We start from the raw sequence: 18,570 nt of genomic DNA on the forward strand, positions 1-18,570 counted from the left end.
CAGCCTTGATCTGCCTGCAGTATTACCTATTATTATGAGTTGGACTACAGTATTATTATGTAAAGTCTCTTTTATCTTCAGCATTGGGCAGAGGGAACATACACACTCTGGTATGCTCTGTTGTTGTTTTTAAAAGTCTATGGAAATCACATCATTAAAGACTCTCCTTTAAAAAATGCAATACTTGAAAATGAGGTTGCAGAGAAAGGAATGGAAAAGAAATATTCTGGAAAGCAGGATTTTGATCCTAAAAAATGATGTTGGGGGGAAGTAAAGGGATAGATTGGGGAGTGGGGTTGCTCTAAGAATTCCTAAAGAGCAACCAAGTTCAAACTTACCCAGTGAAAAGGAGACAGAGTAAAGTGCAAATCAAGATGAGCACCTGGTTGAACATGGCAGACTGGGTTCTTTGTATCGCTCGGTGCAAATCGTTCTGGAAAGGAAGAAAATAATCTCACTACTTCTGTCTTCCATACCATGCAATACAAAATAAAAAAGATAAATCAGTAGCATGTGGTTCTGCAATTTACAGAGGCATACTTTAGACTGTGCCCGTTGGAAAGGTTTGCTTGGCGAGGTCTCCAAATGAAGATCACCAAACTGATGCCTTCGTTTCTATATCATGGTCTACATTATCAATCTGTAGCTATGCTGCAGAAATGCAGTGAAATCCTTTTAGTGACTTGCAAAGATGCACATCTGAGTGTTGCAATGTGCCTTGGGATGTTATAATGCGTGTCTCCACCCCACAAATACTGACCAATTTGAAGCCCAGAAAAACAAGGCCAATGAACAATTTGCTGGCAAATGTCATGGGGAGGGTGGTTCTCCAGTGACTTACAATCATGTTTTCCAAGGCATACTTTGCCAGCCAGCAATTCAAGAAAACAGGAATAAACAGGTTCCGTATAAATGGCCAAAAGATCTGGAAAAACAAAGTCTGGTTATTTGCCTGTTTGGGGTTACATCTCTCCACAAATATATGCAGATGCAAATAATCCTGACATTCTGTTGGTTATCTGAACAAGAGTAGACATATTCATAGAGTTTATATTTATTTATAGGTAATAGTTACTTATTTAACTATGCATGCATATACACATGGACGTAACTGCTTGTGTGTGAGAAGGACACAAACTCACTGTGATAATAAAGGGCACAGTGTTGATCATTTCAAGGATGAAGGATACACGGAAAATCTGCTCCCAAATGTTTCCCTATGAAGAGAAAAGAGAATGGAAGCTGTAGTCCAATACATTCAGGGCGGGATGACATTGATGGTCTGAAGATGTTTCCTGTCATCGTTTGGTTGAGAAAAAGGAGGCATATTGTATGACCCCCCCGTATCCATAGGACACAACTTTATGTGTGACTTTATGACCAATATCCAGGAGACATTGACTATAGGATCACTCTGGAGGATCTCCAAATGCCTACAGAGACCACTTCTCTAAGCATCTGAGGTCCTCCAGCAAGACTCTATGGTCAACATCTGCTGGAAATATATCGTTCACTGTTAACCTTGGTTTCACTTATCCACTGAACCCAAGGGAACAGATGCCCTGCATCCGTAGATATCCCAATGCACTCTTGACTCTTGTAGGCCAAGGCCTACTTTCCAAACAGCCTCTCCTCCAGACCTTCTGCTCACCTTGTAGCTGAGATAGATCAGGAGCATCGTCTCCAGGAAGCTAATAATGGCTACACTGACCTGGAAGGAGAGAAAGGAATGGAGAAAGTTGTAGGAGATTTTCACATGGCGACGGGATCGGGACAGGATCACTCTCCTGTCCTTATCCTATCCTTAAGCCATCCGTGACTGTGATGGCGCAAAAGGCTTTCAAACTGTAGTGCCGATCCTGACATTAACCTGTCTTTAACGCAGCATTGCATTAGCGCAAACTTCCTTTAATGCTGTCAAAATGCCTGCAGGTTTATAAATGTTAAATAGTGGTATAACATCCTGATGTTGAGAACCCTTTGAATTTTGATTTTTTAAAAAACTCACTTTTGAAACTTGTGATTGGATCCTTTTGTGAATTTCAGCTCTGTCTTTCTTTCTTTCTTTCTTTCTTTCTTTCTTTCTTTCTTTCTTTCTTTCTTTCTACCCCCCCCCCCACATATATATATATATACTTGTTTCTGTCGCTCACTTACTTGTATTGCCCACAATGGTTTGTTTCGGTCTACCCATATGATGGGATCCCTGCAGAAAACATTTGAAGGAGAACAGAATAAACCCTTCATTTGGGAATCTGATATTTGAATTTTAGTTCAGGCATCTAGTAGTCAGTGGAAAGTAGATGACATTTGCCAGTGAAGGAAGCAATTCTTTGCTTATTTCTCGCTTGCACGCAAAAGGCATCTACTTCTTCAGATGCATGGAGTGAACAAAGTGCGACAATTTTTACAAGTCATATAAATTGAGCCACAAACAGACCAACCATGGATGAATCCACCAAAAGTGTCACAACCACTTACCAGTTGATTTCTGAAGACGACTGGTTGAAGGTTGAATAATTGTGTTTTTCACATTCCCAACTGAAGAGGAAGAGGGGAAAAAATGAAAAGATTGGACAGTTCAGAAATAAAATCCATCTTGAGCAAAGCTATAACAAAAAATCCATACTGAAGATGGTTCACTGTCTCCCGCCCAATGATAGGACACAGGAGCCAAGAAACGGCACCCATGCAACTGCGATAGTTCCCCTAACAAGAATGTTTAAAGATGTTTAATTGAGCGTTTAATCTCACCATTGATCTGGCTGGACCTATTATAGAACAGCTGTTTTTAATGCATCAGATACATTTGGCGACATTGACTATTTGGCTCAGCTGTGATGGTCAGAGAGGGCTGAAGAGGGAGGGGAGGGGAAATGGCACATTCGACTGCATGCTAACAAAATGCATGGTCAGCTTATGCCTCCGATGTCAGTGGGGCAGTGAATCCATTCCAAGTTGCCAGTATGGATGTTCAATGAATAATAGCAGTTGAACTCTGATGCAACTGGAGAAGGTTGTGGAAGACCCATCTATAAGGAGAAGCCAGTTCATATCTATGGTGGTTCTACTACATCTTGGCTTGTTTGCAATGGTTTTTGGACTAAGCAATAGGTGATCTTATCTAGCTTATCTAATTCTATCACTGTCTGATCCCAAGGTATTTTACCCATGTCAGAGCTCCTATGGGTCCCCAATTACACATCAGTAAGTTGGAAGCAGATGGACACAGCAGAGGCAAGACTGGCAACATCTGCCCTTCCAGATGTTGTTGAATCAGTGTTCACTTTCAGCTATGCTAGCAATGGCTGTTAGAAGATGCAATCCAAACACCTCTGGAATATCTTATATGAAGATGGGTTCTCACCATCCTATCCGTTCTGGGTCATCGAGGAGGACGCGGACGATGTAAAGAAGGCAGGTAAGAAGCTTCAGGGAGAAGTTGAACAGACGTATCCTCAGACCTGTAGCAAATGTTATTGAGGCATTTAGTTGGAACAAAATCCACCGAGGCATTAAAATACTGGTATGCCAGGACAACAAAATGGAGCCCAACAGTTCAAGTGGACCAGAGCAGCCTGACTTTAGAAGAAGTCCCAGCTCTCCTTAACAATAACCTGGTTATAGTTCAATCTCCACTAGAGATCTAATTGTTCACTCAGTTTGTTTTCGAAGGAAGCCATGAGCAATTGTTGCCATTTTCTTCCCATTGTGTGAAAGCCTTTGAATACTGTGAAATTTGCAAATTTGGGATTCATTAGGTGCAAACTCCTCAACAGAGTTTTTCGACACATATTTTTGCCATTTCCCTAACAATTTCACACATTGTGAAGACGAAGGCTTTCATGGCCGGCATCCATAGTGTTTTGTGGGTTTTTCAGGCTATGTGGCCATATTTATCTGTGGCTGGCATCTTCTCTGAATAAACATCAGGAATAAACTCTTCTAGAACATGGACACAGAGCCTGGAAAACCCACAAAAAACTAATTTCCCATATTCTTTCCCTCCCTAGCAAACGTCTGCAGGGTCGATTTTCTTTTTAAAGCTTCTTCACATAAAAAACATGGCTTTTGTATCCAAAGCGCTGTCCTAACCGAGGAAGAGAGGAGAGAGAACACAGAGATCTAACCTTTCCAGAAAAGCGACACCTCCGTCATTAAGTTGAAACATTGCTTTCAGGGAACATCTGCTTTCAACCAACACCGAAACACCGACTGTCACTTTGTTGAGCGAAGAGAATACACATAGTAATTTACGCTGCTTATTATAGCAAACCTGCCTGGGGATTGTCTTCTCTGGATTGAATATGTACTTGAGGCTTGGCCCCATGCTGAAAGAACCTGCAAATTTTGCTCCAGGCTTTGAACTGTGCCTAACATATATATTTAAACAAATAAAAAGGCCAACAGTGCCACCCTTAAATCTGATCTTGGAAGCTAAGCAATATCAGCCCCGGATAGTACTTGGAGGGGGGACCTCCAATGAATACTAGGTGCTATAGGCTATATTTCAGAGGAAGGAACTGGCAAAACCACCTCTGAGCATTCCTTACCTAGGAAAACCCTACAAAATTCACCGTAAATCAACTGACAACGCGAAGCACAAACATACACACAAACACAAAGATGTGTGCCAACTTGTTCCAAACATTGTCCCATGCTTCCCATCCTCAACCTAAGCCAATGCAGTTGCTATAGGATCATCTGGAGCAGAATGCATGGGAACATGAACCCACTGCAGAAATGCATATACTACTTAGAGTTTAGGGCCTAAATAATTGATTCTTACAAGGAATGGGCATTTTTATAATGAGTGCATTTTTGCATGACTTCTCCCCTCCACTGATCAAAGCATGTTCATGTACATTTTAAGGTTTGTGTCCGTTTTGCAAAGGTACACACGGTTTGGGGCATTTTTACCAAACTGAAACACACTATGAACTGTGCAAATTTATGCATCACCAAGACAAAATGTATCTTGTTCCAATGCAAGGCTCAAGAGGACCAAAACTACGAAGACTGCAAAAGAGCTTCAGTGACCCCAGAAATGAGAGATCTTCTCTCCAAAATGGCCAAACGTAGAAATAAAAATTCTCTCCCACATTTGTAAAGCAAGATTTCTAGCTGGTATGAAAGTTGGACAAGGCATAAAACATCTGTGATCTGGCCAACGCAAGGCTGGAATATTTGTCGCCAGCAGATGGTAGTGTTGTGCCATAACACAATTCCTGAGAAGATTGGCTGTGCCGAAGTGAAAGCCTTCAACTATGTGAGTAAGGCTTTAGTAGCAACCGCCATTGATTGTTCAAGTTCATAAGCAGAAGCATGTGAAAACGGATGAATCACACACCACATTAAGTGCCGTATTACTTCCACCGGCTGTTACAAAACAACAACATGAATCCAGCTGATCGCCAACTTTGCCCATGGTGGGATATGGAACAAAAAAAATGATAGATAGATAGATAGATAGATAGATAGATAGATAGATAGATAGATAGATAGAATCATAGAGTTGGAAGAGACCACAGGGGCCATCCAGTCCAACCCCCTGCCATGCAGGAAATCACAATCAAAGCATCCCCGACAGATGGCCATCCAGCCTCTGCTTGAAGACCTCCAAGGAAGGAGACTCCACTACACTCCGGGGGAGTTTGTTCCACTGTCGAACAGCCCTTACTCTCAGGAAGTTCCTCCTAATGTTGAGGTGGAATCTCTTCCTGTAGCTTGCATCCATTGTTCCATGTTCTAATCTCTGGAGCAGCAGAAAACAAGCTTGCTCCCTCCTCAATATGACATCCCTTCAAATATTTGAACAGGGCTATCATATCACCTCTTAATCTTCTCTTCTCCAGGCTAAACATCCCCAGCTCCCTGAGTCGTTCCTCATAAGGCAAGGTTTCCAGACCTTTCACCATTTTAGTCGCCCTCCTTTGGACACACGTAGTTTCATTCAGCCAGGTGTCCTCCATCCTATATCTGTGCTTTTCGTTTTTCCGCCCTAAGTTGTGCCTTTATATTGCTTTAAAGACACAACTAATTCCTTTTGCTTTCAGTGATAGTATGCATTCCTTGGAAGCAGAAGGTCCCCGACCATCTCCAGGTAGCAGTTCCTTTATTGCTTCTTGGAGATGGTTGGAGACCTTCTGCATGCAAAGAACGCGTCCTGTCTCCGAAGGGCTGCCCTTCCAAATAAAGACCCTTGTTCTCATGTTTTCTGAACAAAAGGCTGGGGACATAAGATGCTCCTTCATAATGTCACAACATTAATCCATCACCTTCAGTATTGCCAGTATTAACTAGGAGTGGATCTCCAAGTTTCCAAACTTGGAGATGCTGGGGACTGAACTTGCATGCAAAAACAGATGCACTACTCCTGGGCTCTGGAACATAACCCAATGAACACAATGCACAGAACGCACAAGGAAAAGCATAAAGCTTGAAGGAAGCCAGCCAGCAACTACTATGAACATAGAAGGGTTGCAATCCTTGCTAAGAATTTATCGGACAGGACAGATCCCATACAGAAACTTGATTTAAAGTGACGCCCCCCCCCCCCCGCCGTTTTCACCTGATGTTTGGGGTTAATCCAAACAGAAATTAGTAATAACCCACAAAAGCAGATAGTCTTTCAGACGACATTTGCATCAATGAGAAATAACGTGACATTAATCCGAACGCAAAGTCAACAAAACCTGTTGCTAAGTAGGATCACCATAAGTCGGAAATGACTTGAAAGCACACAACAAAAAAGAAAACCAATTTGTTTTACTTCAAGATGCCCTTTTGGGGTGTATTTGGGGGGCTTTCCATCACATTTTGGGGTCCTCCACACTTGCTCATCCCACCCTGTGAGGCTGTCTGTCTGGCACAGTCGGCTTCTTGTAAATAACTACAGAGAGAAAGAGAGATGTGTGGAGCCTGTCAGCGCAAACACTTACTTGATCTTTGGTTTTTGATGAAGAATAGCTTCAGGCGCTCCTTAAATGTGTTTTCGTTCACATAAAACTCCACTTGGACCCTGCCGGGAGAGAAAGCAATGAAGACCGAATTACTCAAGAGTCATTCACAACCGCATTATCGCAGCTATAGTGTGGGCTTGTAATAGGGATGAGTGATTCTCTGTTTCACTTTGTCTTACGTTCTTAAAAATAAATAAAACTCCAGTTCTTTATGTCTCACCGATGAAGAAATTCATGCATTTTGACTAAGACCTTATCAGGAAAATTCTACTTCATCTGGACAAGCGAAATCTGATCATGGCAGCTATTGCCACTATCGAGGAAAATTGTTGTCCCCGCTTGCCATGTATTCACAATAAGGAGGCTCTGGAAAAAAGAAGTGGCAACCCCAATTCAGGAGCCCATACATGGCTGGATTCACAAGGATACTAGCTCAGATTTGAAGATCTAAACCCTCAAAGACCTCTGGTTGGATTACTTTCTACCACAGTCACACTTCAAACATCTCCATTTCTTCCTGTTCTGAAAAAGAAACTACACATTGTTGGTAAAGTTCTTCTCGGAAAAGAGCATATCCTCACTCATCCCTGCAGAGATTTCGGCATCTCGGTTTCAAAACTGGACAGTATAGAAAGCATACAGGGAGAAAATCAGTTCATTTGAAATGCTGAAGAAGAGGTCTACAAATATGATGGACTAGTAAAAGACAAATGAATGGGTCAGAGAGCAAGTCAAGCCTAAATTCTCATTAGAAGATAACTAAACTGAACTGTCCTAATTTGGACGTATCATGAGAAGACGGGACTCCTTGGAAAATATTACAGATGTTTGGCAAAGTGGAAGACAGTTGGAAAAGAAGGAGACCACACTATTTGTGGATTGAGTGGATCAAGAAAGCCATGGACATGAGTTTGCAGGAGTTTCAGGACCTGAGCAGGGCAGCTGATGTTCTTGGAGGTCTCTCATTCACCATGAATGGTGAATGACCTGACAACAAATAACAACAGAGAGTAGCAAGAGGTGTCCTCTTGCAAGTGAAAAGCTTTATGGGCAAACCGCTGGGGTTGACCATCTCCGTCTGTTGAGAAGAGCTCTTGACGCCATTTTGCCATTACCCGAATTTCACAAAGGAACACTGATAGCTTCCGATGGGAGCCATATTAGGAAAGTCCAGTCCAAGTGGAACAAGGAATAAAGCCTAAGCTGGCAAAGGTGTAATATGCATCGAATCCAGTCGAGCTGAATGGAACAAGTACGGAAGAAGAAGGTTAAAGCAGAAGCCCTCTTGTACAAAAGACAACTGAAATCTGGAGCATGGAGAGTTTCAAGTATGGTAGAAGAATAGGCAGGTGTTTTTTCAGCAACAGCTTAAAGCTATCTGAAGCTTTCTGTAGGCAGCAACTACTTGAAGGGCAGTACAGTAGACCTTCCACATTTACTGGGATTAGTAGCCTTGTGGAAGTGGAAAAACCACAAGGTTTTTTTTTTACCTGAGAGAACACCTCTCTAGGAATCTCACGGTCCTCCAGAGTAACTCTGTGGTCAACATCCACTGGACATTGACCAGAGAATTGTGCTGGAGGACCTACAAATGCCTAGAGAAATGTCCTTCTCTTTAATAATCTCTAGATCCTCCAGCATGACGTCTGGTGGACATTGACCATAAGGACGCCTTGGAGGACCAAGAGGTTCCTAGAGAGAACACAATAATCAAATCCATTAATAATCAAATCCGCAGAAGTCAAAGCCACAAATGGGGAGGGCTGGATGCATTCTGTTTGTGGCTTATGCGCGCATGAATGTGGCTTCAATGCACACGTGACACTTTTGGGATGAGACACGTGGGCTATTCCCTTGCCCCTTGTGCCCTGTCCAAAACCTCTCCCTCCACATCTGGGAAAGGCTGGTGATGGTAGTCCATAGCAGCTAGGAGGAAGAAACAACAGGTCTTTTCTTTGAGGGGAAGAGAAAATGTGGTGCACCTTATCTGGAAGTATTGCCCTCATTTCATTCCCCCTCCAAGCCTAGACCAGCTGCATCTTACTCCGCTGAACTGTTTCCACCCTTCATCCGTAAAGAGAAGCCACAGGAGCCTCTCGTGAACCTTGGCAGTTATCCAGGAGGACTCAGATTATTTGTTGCTTACACTGACAACAAAATTAGCAAAGAATTACATCCCACAAAACTCCCACGCTTTCAAGCCTCCCTACCCCTCCTTTGCGCCAAATGTTGCAAATGTGGCTAATGAGAAAACGTCCCATCAGCGGGAGAGCCTTCCAAAGTCATCACAATGACTGAGGACTTGGTCCAATGCTTTTATTTTCCTGTTGGCATCCTCGGAAGATAAATCATTCTTATTCTTGCTAATGGCAGCATTTGTTTTTTTATTAAAATAAGATAATTAAAAAGAAGTGGCACTTCTGTTTTATGCAACGCATCCAAGAAAGGGCTCATCAGTTACGATCAAAATGTAAACATACCACTAGATAAGAAGGATTTTTTGCAGGCAACGGATGCGTACATCTAGTGAGACGTTCTCAAACTCAACCCCTCTCACCCTTATTATATCACATTAAAATAATTCACGGCCATGGAAACCCACTTCGGCATGTTCCCTCTCTTGCATTTACACATATACACAAATTAAAAATGTCTCCATAATGCTGAGCGGTGCAGAAGTAAAACGAGTTCACCAAAATGGAGGAGCAATGCCATCTTGGCCGGCATGCAATGGGAAGCTAACTTACTGTGAGAGGGAAGAATCCATGCTGAAATCTTCCGTATGTGGCCTAAAGACACAGGGCACAAGGAGCATTAGGAAGTCAGACACACACCAACAAAACATTGAGAAGGTTGTTGGACATCACAAGTGGGACAGGACAGAAAGAAGAGTGCCAAAAAATAAAACCCATGAGCTTTGGAGGGCACCAGAAGTTTCCACCTTCTGAGTAGACATCGATGGAATTGCTTTGTACATTCGACAACAAATGTGTATTCAGATCACAATGATTCCCCAACTTTGCTTCTTCAGATGTGATGACAAGTTGGTCAAGCTTCTAGGTGTTGAAGTCCAAAACACCTGGAAGACCAAAATTTGGGAACCATTGCACTAGAGCAATAACTTCCAAACTTTAAGTCCTCTAAGTGTTTTGGACTTCAACTCCCAGAAGTCCCTAGTGATCTGGCCAGTGGGTTTTATGGCTGAACAAGGAATTGAATCCTGGTCTCCAGAGTCGAAGTCCAAATTGGCCAACAGTCAGACATTCTGGGAACTGGAGTCCAAAACATCTGGAGGTTCAAAGTTTGGGAATCACTGTTTTACAAGGATGGGGAAGAGTTGTTGGTTCATTATGCCATATTCATTTTGTTGACATCAGAACTCAACCTGGTCCAGATGCATAGGAGGAGGACAAGTCCCAATGCACCTCATGTCTAGGGATGATGGGGGTTGTTATATTTTACATAATTGATCTATGAAGGGAAAGGAGAGTGAGACACAGAGAAAAAGGAAGAATGAGTGAGGAGTAAGGATACAGAGACAGGAAGCGAGTTGATGGCAAATGGATGTCTAAGAGAGACATATAATCGTCGGAAATATTCCATTGAAAATAGCCACATATATGTACTGCATATTTGCCAAAGTGGAAGCGCAGCATTTGCTTCCATCAAGCCTATCATCAAACTGCCACGGATCCCAAGATGGGAGAAAATCTGGATACAAGTTACATAAATAAATATCAATAAGAAGGAGAAACCATTTCAGACAACCTCCTTAGAGTCACCCCAGAAGCAGCTGCTTAAACACTGCGTGCAACAACAGAAAACTGGAGTGGCGCATCTCACAAGAAATGAACGGTGAATGCAGAGATACAAAGAAATATTTCTATAATGTCTCTATACATCAGCCATAACCTATAGTTTATCGTTTTCCCTGCCTTGTAGTAGTAGAAACCACAGCCTGGGATGGTCCTCGCTAGATCTATGTTGTTGTTGTTGTTGTTGTTGTTGTTGTTGTTGTGTGCCTTCAAGTCATTTCCGACTCATGGCGAACCCAACATGGGGTTTTCCTGGCAAGTTTCATCAGAATTGCCATCCCTTGAGGCTGAGACAGTGTGACTTGCCCAAGGTCACCCAATGGTTTTCCATGGCTGGGCAGGGTGTCGAACCCTGGCCTAAAGAGTCATAGTGCAATGCTCAAACCACTATGCCATGTTGGTTCTCTCTCGATCTATAAGCCTGGGAATGTACCCCTTGATCACCATGGGGGGATCCTAGAAGATGCTTGGATCCTGTAGGATCTATTCACTTTATCAAACTGGGGAAAAATGTTTTCTCCCTGTTTGTTTTCCTTCGTTCTTAGGCATGCAACCTCCTTCCTCTGACGATGGAAAATATTCTCCCCGTGGTTCGAAGGTATTGAAATCCAAGGCTTCGGGCTCAAGCAGAAAAGTGACAGAGGAGGAAATGAAACAAGATCCACAGCTTTAATTATGGCTTTGTTCCCACGATTGCTGGAGCGCCATTAGCCAGCCTTGTCGATTCATTAAAAGCCATTAGGATTTATTATCCTGACACATCTACTGATGTTGTATAAATCAGCGTCCAAAAAAAAATAACAGGAGTCTAGAAGAGTCTCCCAGGACTGGGAAGAAAGCATACTTTGACCCCTGCCGCACTGCAGAATTAATGCAGTTTGACACCACTTTAACTTTCATGGCTCAATGCAATGGAATTTTGTGTTTTGTAGTTTGGTGGGCCACCAAAGCTCTCTGATACGGAAGGCTAAATGGCTCACAAAACTACAAATGCTCCGAAGAAAGTGCCAGGGTTGGGGGAAAGCATACTTTAGCTGCTGCCTCACTGAAAAATTAATTCTGTTGGACACTGCTTTAACTTCAAAGCTATGGGATTCTGGGATTTGTAGTTTCGTGAGGCATCGGTCTGTAGTTTGGTGAGGCATGTTGTTGCATACCTTCAAGTCATTTCCAACTTACGGCAACCCTATCATGGGTTTTTCTTGACATGATTTGTTCCAATGTGGTTTGTCATTGCCTTCCCATGAAGCTGAGAGAGTGTGACTGCTGTTGTTGTGTGCCTTCAGGTCGTTTCCGACTCATGGTGACACTAAGACAAACCTAACCTGAGGCTGAGAGAGTGTGACTCACCAAGGTCATCCAGTGGGTTTTCATGGCTAAGTAGGGATTCGAACCCCAGTCTCCCAGAGTCCTAATCCAACGCTCCAAAAATGACACCTCATTGCATACCAAGAGGCTTTGCAGAGATCTTTGCAGATTTCATTTAGTGGGCTCAGGAACTACATCTCTAAGCAAACATTGCTTTTGTGTTGCTTCTGTTCCGTTGTTGTTTTTGCATTGACAGCTCCGGCAGAGAGTTATAACTTGGGCATAAAAAATGGTTCGGATCAACAAGGGCTGCCATGTCTTTCTTTGTTGCTCCAGAGATGAATCGTGCATTGATCAACAACTTGCTGAAAGCTAGTTTTGAAACACACACACAACAAATCTCAGGGGCATTCGGAAAAATAAACAGAAAACCTTGCCAAAGAGAAACGCCGGAGAACTCAGGTGCCCTAGAGCCAACATTTAATCGGATGATGCACAAAAGGGACTAGTGTGGTTTAGTGGTTTGAGTATTGGTCTTCAACTCCAGAGACCAGGATTCAATTCCCCGTTCGGCCATGAACGGGGCAAGTCACACACTCTCAGCCTCAGGGGAAGGCAATGGTGCACCTCTTCTGAAACAATCCTACCAAGAAAATCCCATGGTAGGGTCGCCGTCAGTTGGAAATGGCTTGAAGGTATGCAACGACAACCATTTAACTTTCAATTAGCAGGACATCTCAGGGATCCTGAACTGAAGATCCTGCATTCAGCGAAGAGGGTTGGACTATATTTGCTCTGAGATCCCTTCCGATGCCATACTTCTTCCCCAGGGCTATTTAATCAAATACGTGTCCAGATTTCATCTATGACCAGAGCTACATGTTCCTATGCATCAAACTAAGTCCAAAAGCTCTGCCAAGAAAGCTCCCTCTCGCAGGCCAGAGAAATAAATGGAATTGAAACAGATGGGAATGTATTTGCTTGATGGATTCAACAGCCTCAAGCAACGGTACAAAGAGCTCCGGAGAACATTGCAACAGCAAGACTTGACCGAACAGATGGATTTACCTTTTATTACTTGTGTGTATGTTATTTTGTCCAGTCAATGCTCTTCATTAAGTCATGCAACCCCATGGAATATATATATATATATATATATATATATATATATATTCATTAATGCTCTTCATTAAGTCATGCATCCTCAGAGAAAAAAATATATATGATGGCCTGAGTATTAAGAATGGGCTAAATCCAACTAGAGTAGACCAACTGCATTAATAAAACTTACATTAAGTGTTCAAAAAATACATTCCCGTGGATTGGTTCTGTTTCAGCTGGGGTCAACAACTGGATTTAACTCAATACCTTTATGTTTTGGGGCTCTATGTACCTCCCCAAACTACAAATCCCAGGATTCTCTAGGATGGAGCCATGATAGTTAAAGTGGAAGGAAACTGATATAATGGCATAATGTTGATACACTACCTTTCCTGTAATAAGTATAACTGCTGCCATCAAGTGTTGTGGTGGTTGTTGAAGATGTTTTCTTAGTTGTTTAATGAACTGTATGAAAGCACCAGATCCTGATTGAGGGCCAGGGTTCAAATCTCCACTCAAGCATTAAAACAAACCTCACTTGGGCAAGTCACACTCTCTCAGCTTCATGGGATGGCAATGGCAAACCCACTCTCTGAAGAAACCCTATGATTGGTTCACTTTATGATCGCCATAAGTAAAAAACGACTTGGAGTCATACAATGACAACAGCAACAACAACAACAATAACAACCAGGTCTCATCCAATCCTGACAGCTAAGCAGGGTCCACTCTGGCTAGTACTTGGATGTGGGACCATCAACAAATACCAGATACTCTCAGCTATATTCAAGAGGAAGGAACTGGCGAAACCATCTTGCCTAAGAAAACCCTATGAAATTGATGCGATTGCAGCAAGTTGGCAGGAGACTTGAAGGCACACAACAACAAATCCAGAAGATAAAAGAAGCAACACACTAGACACAAAGAAACCTTTCTGAACCTCAGTTTGGCCAAGATCGCACCAGATCTCCATGTTGTTTCCCCGCCTTGCTATCTGAAACCTTTTATTAAACGAAAGATGCCAAGAGTTGGATCCTGGGGGACCTTCCACAAGCAAAGCACTTGCTATGCTTCTCAGTTACATCCCTTCTGGGGATTTGAACTAATTTACTGTTTGCCTTCCAATCTGCATATGGATCCAGGAAGCACAAATCATTCTGTTTGGTTTACCCAAAAGGGCCGAGCCAAATGAGATCCTCGCTCATCCCAGGAAAGTAGCTCAGCATCACAGCCTTGGGGCTTGAAAGAGGAACACCAAGTGCTTGGACTGAGCCAAAAGAGACAAAATGGTAACCAAAAACATTGAAATAAGGGAGCGTTCATTAAATGTTCACTCCGTCGCCTAACGTTCTGCCACAAGAAACAGTTCTCCAAGACATGCTGGTCATCATTTGCAGCGTTAGCAAGAATCTAACAGTCAATCTGACAGTTTCTGGCATCCTCCCAGTGTGATAACCAGCTCTTCTCACCTAGCATTGCTTCCACTCTGTCAAAACGACGCTCCAGGAATGGAAACTGGAATCCGAGGGTGCGTCTGAACTGTAGAAATAAAGCAGTTTGACACTACTTCAACTGCCACAGAACCCTGGGATTTGTAATTTGGGGAGTTGCATTCACACTGCAGCTTGTTGTTATTGTTGCGTTGTTCAAGTCGTTTCTAACTTATGGCGATCCTATCATGGGGTTTTCATGGCAAGATTTGTTCGGAGGAGGTTTGCCATGGCCTTCCCCTGAGGCTGAGAGAGTGTGACTTGCCCAAGGTCATCCAGTGGGTTTACAAGGCCGAACCGGAATTCGAACCCTGGTCTCCAGAGTCTATCACTCAAACACTGTGCCATGCTGGCTCATCGCACTCTTTGGCAGAGAAGGCCAAAGACCTTGCAAAACAACAAACCCCAGGGTTTCATAAGACAGAACCCCAGCACTTAAAGTGGTGTCAAACCCCATTATTTCTAAAGTGTAGATGCAGAGTTTGGGGACTAACATGGCAAATAGGGATGTCTGAGAAATGCAGTTTTGGTGGACTCCAGTACAAATGGAGCCAATCCATACCTCCAAAATTAACACAAAAATCAGAACATAGCTACCCATCAGATTTTACACTTCTCCAAAGGCTGCAGTCTGGTTTTATGATTCACATGCACTCAAAAATATGCACCAGTATTCTACATTGGCTACTAGTTACACACGCATGACTAATAAGTGTACAAAGGGGACATGTAGCACCTTTGAGACTGTTGGTAGCATGAGTTTTCGTAGAACAGAGCCTACTTCCTCAGAGGCATGTTTTTAAAATCTATTGTGTTTATAGTGGCAGAGGTGGAGTTGTGTAGACAGCATGCTCAGTTGTGCCTTGCCTTTTGCAAATCGCATGTTGTGTATTAAGTGTTGTGGCTGTGCAGCCTATATTGTACTTTGCACTATATCATATATTGTGCATTGCATCCTGTACTCTGCATTCTGGTTTTGTAATCTAGCCTTTGCACTGCAGTTGCGCCGCCTACATCTTTGCACTGCGGTTGTACATCGCGTTCCGTTCATTGCAGAATGGCATCTAGCAATTGTCATGTGTTGCACAGTGTTGCTATTCCAATATGTGAGCCTATTTATGCTACACTGAGGGGATAATGGATAGCAGCCATGCACTGTCACTGGGAATATACAAATAAGTCTATATCCGGTTCATGTTCATGTTTCTTGTATTTGTTGTTGTTGTATGCGTTCAACCCATTTCCATCCTATGGTGACCCTAAGGCCATAGGGTTTCCTTGGCAAGTTCCTGAGGTTGAGAGAATGTGACTTGCCTAAGATCACCCAATGGGTTTCCATGGCCAAGCCAGGATTCAAACCCTGGTTTCCCAGTGTCCTAGTTGAATGCTCAGATCATTGTACCATGCTTGCAAGATTAAACATGTGAAAAAATTACCTCCTTTTGTTGGACGGCGGAGCATTTCTTTGGATTCCAAAACTGCCTTGCACAGCTAGTCCAAAGCTCTCTCCATCAAAATCTAGCAAATCCAGAGACCTATTAAGTGATTCTCTGAACACAGCGCACTCCAGCCACCATTTTGAGTTATTAAAGCCTAATTCAGCCACGGGGGATTCCCCAGCAGCAAAGCGATGAATGAAAATTAAAAAGCAGCCGACAGATTCAGAGCCATTATGCAAGGCTTGAGTATGTGTGCGTGCATGAAATATAGACTGCTCAAATAGTTTATGGGAGGAGATGCCCAAATTGAAAACTGCCACCTTGACAGCAAGGGGTGCGGAGGAAAGGTGGGACGGAAAGAGGTGGATTGGCCATTACATCTCTGTAATCTTGTTTCCAGCAAAGGCTGTGTTTCACAGACTGGCAGGCTGCCCACGGCCCTGAGCTCTGCAGAATGCCAAGTAGGAAGGCGCTCAAACAAAGACCCGAGGGCATCTTGTTGATAAAAACAAGACTGGGGACAAACCAAATGCTAACAGCCAGGTATTTGGATACAACAGCATTGGATTCAGGGCAGTGGGCTGGGAAATCTATTCTGAGTTTTAGTCCAAACTTTAATGGTGCTGGATCCAGTGACAGCCACAACCAGAAGTGAAACGCAACCAGAATATTCTTATTGCTGGCCCATCAATAATAGATTTTACATGACGTTTTGTCCCCCAACTGCTAAATGACCCAAAATGCCCCCAAAAGCTCTTTCCTAGAAATATAAAGTGTGGGGAATAAGGGAAAGGAAGGCGTCCCTAGATTTTACACATGATGATAAATTGCTGCATGGTTAGATTGTTTTATCAAAGAATTAAATCAATATCAAGCCAGGAGCTTGGAGAAAAATCTCTGTTGAAAACAGACCGTTGGATAGATGAAAGGCGTCTTTGCCCCTGAAATGGTTCCTAATGGACATCGGTAACTGCTTCTGAAAGCGAAAAGCCAAGTTCAAAAAGCAATTTTTGGAAAGGAGTGTGATCTTCAAAGAACCCAAATTCCTAAGAGCCCTTTGCATTTGATATTTTACCCCTAAAAGAGTGTTTTATTGTGAATGCAAAGAAATATTATTATTTTTTGCAAATGCATTGCAGAAAGGAAAGCAGTGGTAAAACAAAAACAAAACCCCAAAGAACAATGTCTCCCATTTATTCTGGAAAGAAGTGACCACAAATGTAGGGCAGGCTTTTCTTTACTCTGTGGTTGTTAAGATGGAATAAAAAAGAAGAGCTTTTTGTACCTTTGCTTTCATCCAGACAGCTTTGCAAAAGCAAAATTAAAAGCCAGGACATGTTATAGCGTAAGTCGGAAACAACAACAACAAGAGCAAACTGAACCCGAACTCTCCCTAGACACCAAAATAACTACTTTGAACATATACTTTGCTCATATGAAATGACATGATCCACCAGAAATGGCAATAATGCTCTATAAAATGGAAAGCAGTAGGAATAGAGAAAGACTTCAGCCCTGACCTTGCAAGACCTGAGCAGATTTGTTGGTCTCTCCTTTATAGGGTCACCATAAGTCAAAGGAAATTTTCTCACAAATAACAACAGCAACGTGTTTAAAAAAATAATGACTGCAAATCCCTGCCCAAAATGCCACCCGCCTTCTCTGCTTCTTGTCATCTCCATTTTTACTTATCTCGCAGCTTATCCGACTGAAGCCAAAGGCTAGACTTTTCCAAAATCCCTAGGAACCTCTAGCTGCAACAAAGGGAAATGGGAATTTAATTGAATTATGAAAAGCGCCTTATCTTCCCAACAGGTTCGTGCTGCTTTGAAGGTTGCCGTATCAGGTTTTCAAATCTTCTAGCCCTTGTTTCCATTTTCGTATATTCAAAGACCCAGCCAGCTCTATCCCTCTTTTGCAACTGATGCCGAAGAGGCTGTGGAGGTCCTGAATCATGGTCTGGATGGCGTGAAAGACTAGATAGGGTTTCATAAACTGAGGCTCAATAGAGACAAGATGGAAGTGCTGTTGGTCAATAGGAAATCCAACCTGGGGTTGGGATCTCAGCCTGTTCTGGATGAGATTGCTCTCTTTCTCAAAGATCATACCTTGGAAGTGCTCTTGGAAGGCCAGGTTGCTGCAGTGGCCAGAAGTGTCTATGCCCAACTTTGGCTGGTTCATCAGTTTCTGATGAAGGCCAGAGTGGTTCAAGCCTTAGCTACCTCCCAGTTAGATTACTATAATGCAGTCTTAAGTGGGCTGCCCTTGGAAGCTGCAGCTAGTTCAAAACGCAGCCGCCAGACTGGTGTCAGGTGTGCATTTTGGAGACCACATAACGCCAGTCTTACTAGAACTGCACTGGCTTCCAGTATGGTTGCAAACTCCATTCAAGGTGCTGGTTTTGGCTCACGAAGTCCTAAATAATGTGGGGCCAGGGTATCTCAAAGACCCCTCT

At 42.9% G+C, this 18,570-nt stretch overlaps 1 protein-coding gene across 11 annotated transcripts in view; it reads right to left on the reverse strand.

Annotated features, from left to right (window-relative positions):
• The window catches only part of LOC149308035 (potassium channel subfamily T member 1), a 91,103-nt gene that overhangs the window by 26,703 nt on the left and 45,830 nt on the right, over positions 1 to 18,570 (reverse strand). For 8 of the 11 annotated variants that reach the window (XM_089534957.1, XM_089534958.1, XM_089534956.1 and 5 more), the window contains 8 exons: positions 6,942 to 7,021; positions 3,368 to 3,464; positions 2,482 to 2,541; positions 2,158 to 2,206; positions 1,652 to 1,711; positions 1,143 to 1,217; positions 842 to 925; positions 339 to 433 (listed from right to left, as the gene is read on the reverse strand). In XM_089534957.1, the coding sequence (XP_089391083.1) occupies positions 339 to 433; positions 842 to 925; positions 1,143 to 1,217; positions 1,652 to 1,711; positions 2,158 to 2,206; positions 2,482 to 2,541; positions 3,368 to 3,464; positions 6,942 to 7,021 (600 nt within the window). Of the gene's footprint in view, positions 1 to 338; positions 434 to 841; positions 926 to 1,142; positions 1,218 to 1,651; positions 1,712 to 2,157; positions 2,207 to 2,481; positions 2,542 to 3,367; positions 3,465 to 6,941; positions 7,022 to 9,709; positions 9,752 to 18,570 lie in introns of all 11 variants that reach the window. The other 3 variants (XM_089534961.1, XM_089534963.1, XM_089534960.1) reach the window with 1 other exon arrangement.

This window comes from Sceloporus occidentalis, unplaced genomic scaffold (assembly GCF_023333645.1).
Source record: "Sceloporus occidentalis isolate IW3139 unplaced genomic scaffold, rSceOcc1.0.p SCAF_8, whole genome shotgun sequence".
NCBI lineage: Eukaryota > Metazoa > Chordata > Lepidosauria > Squamata > Phrynosomatidae > Sceloporus > Sceloporus occidentalis.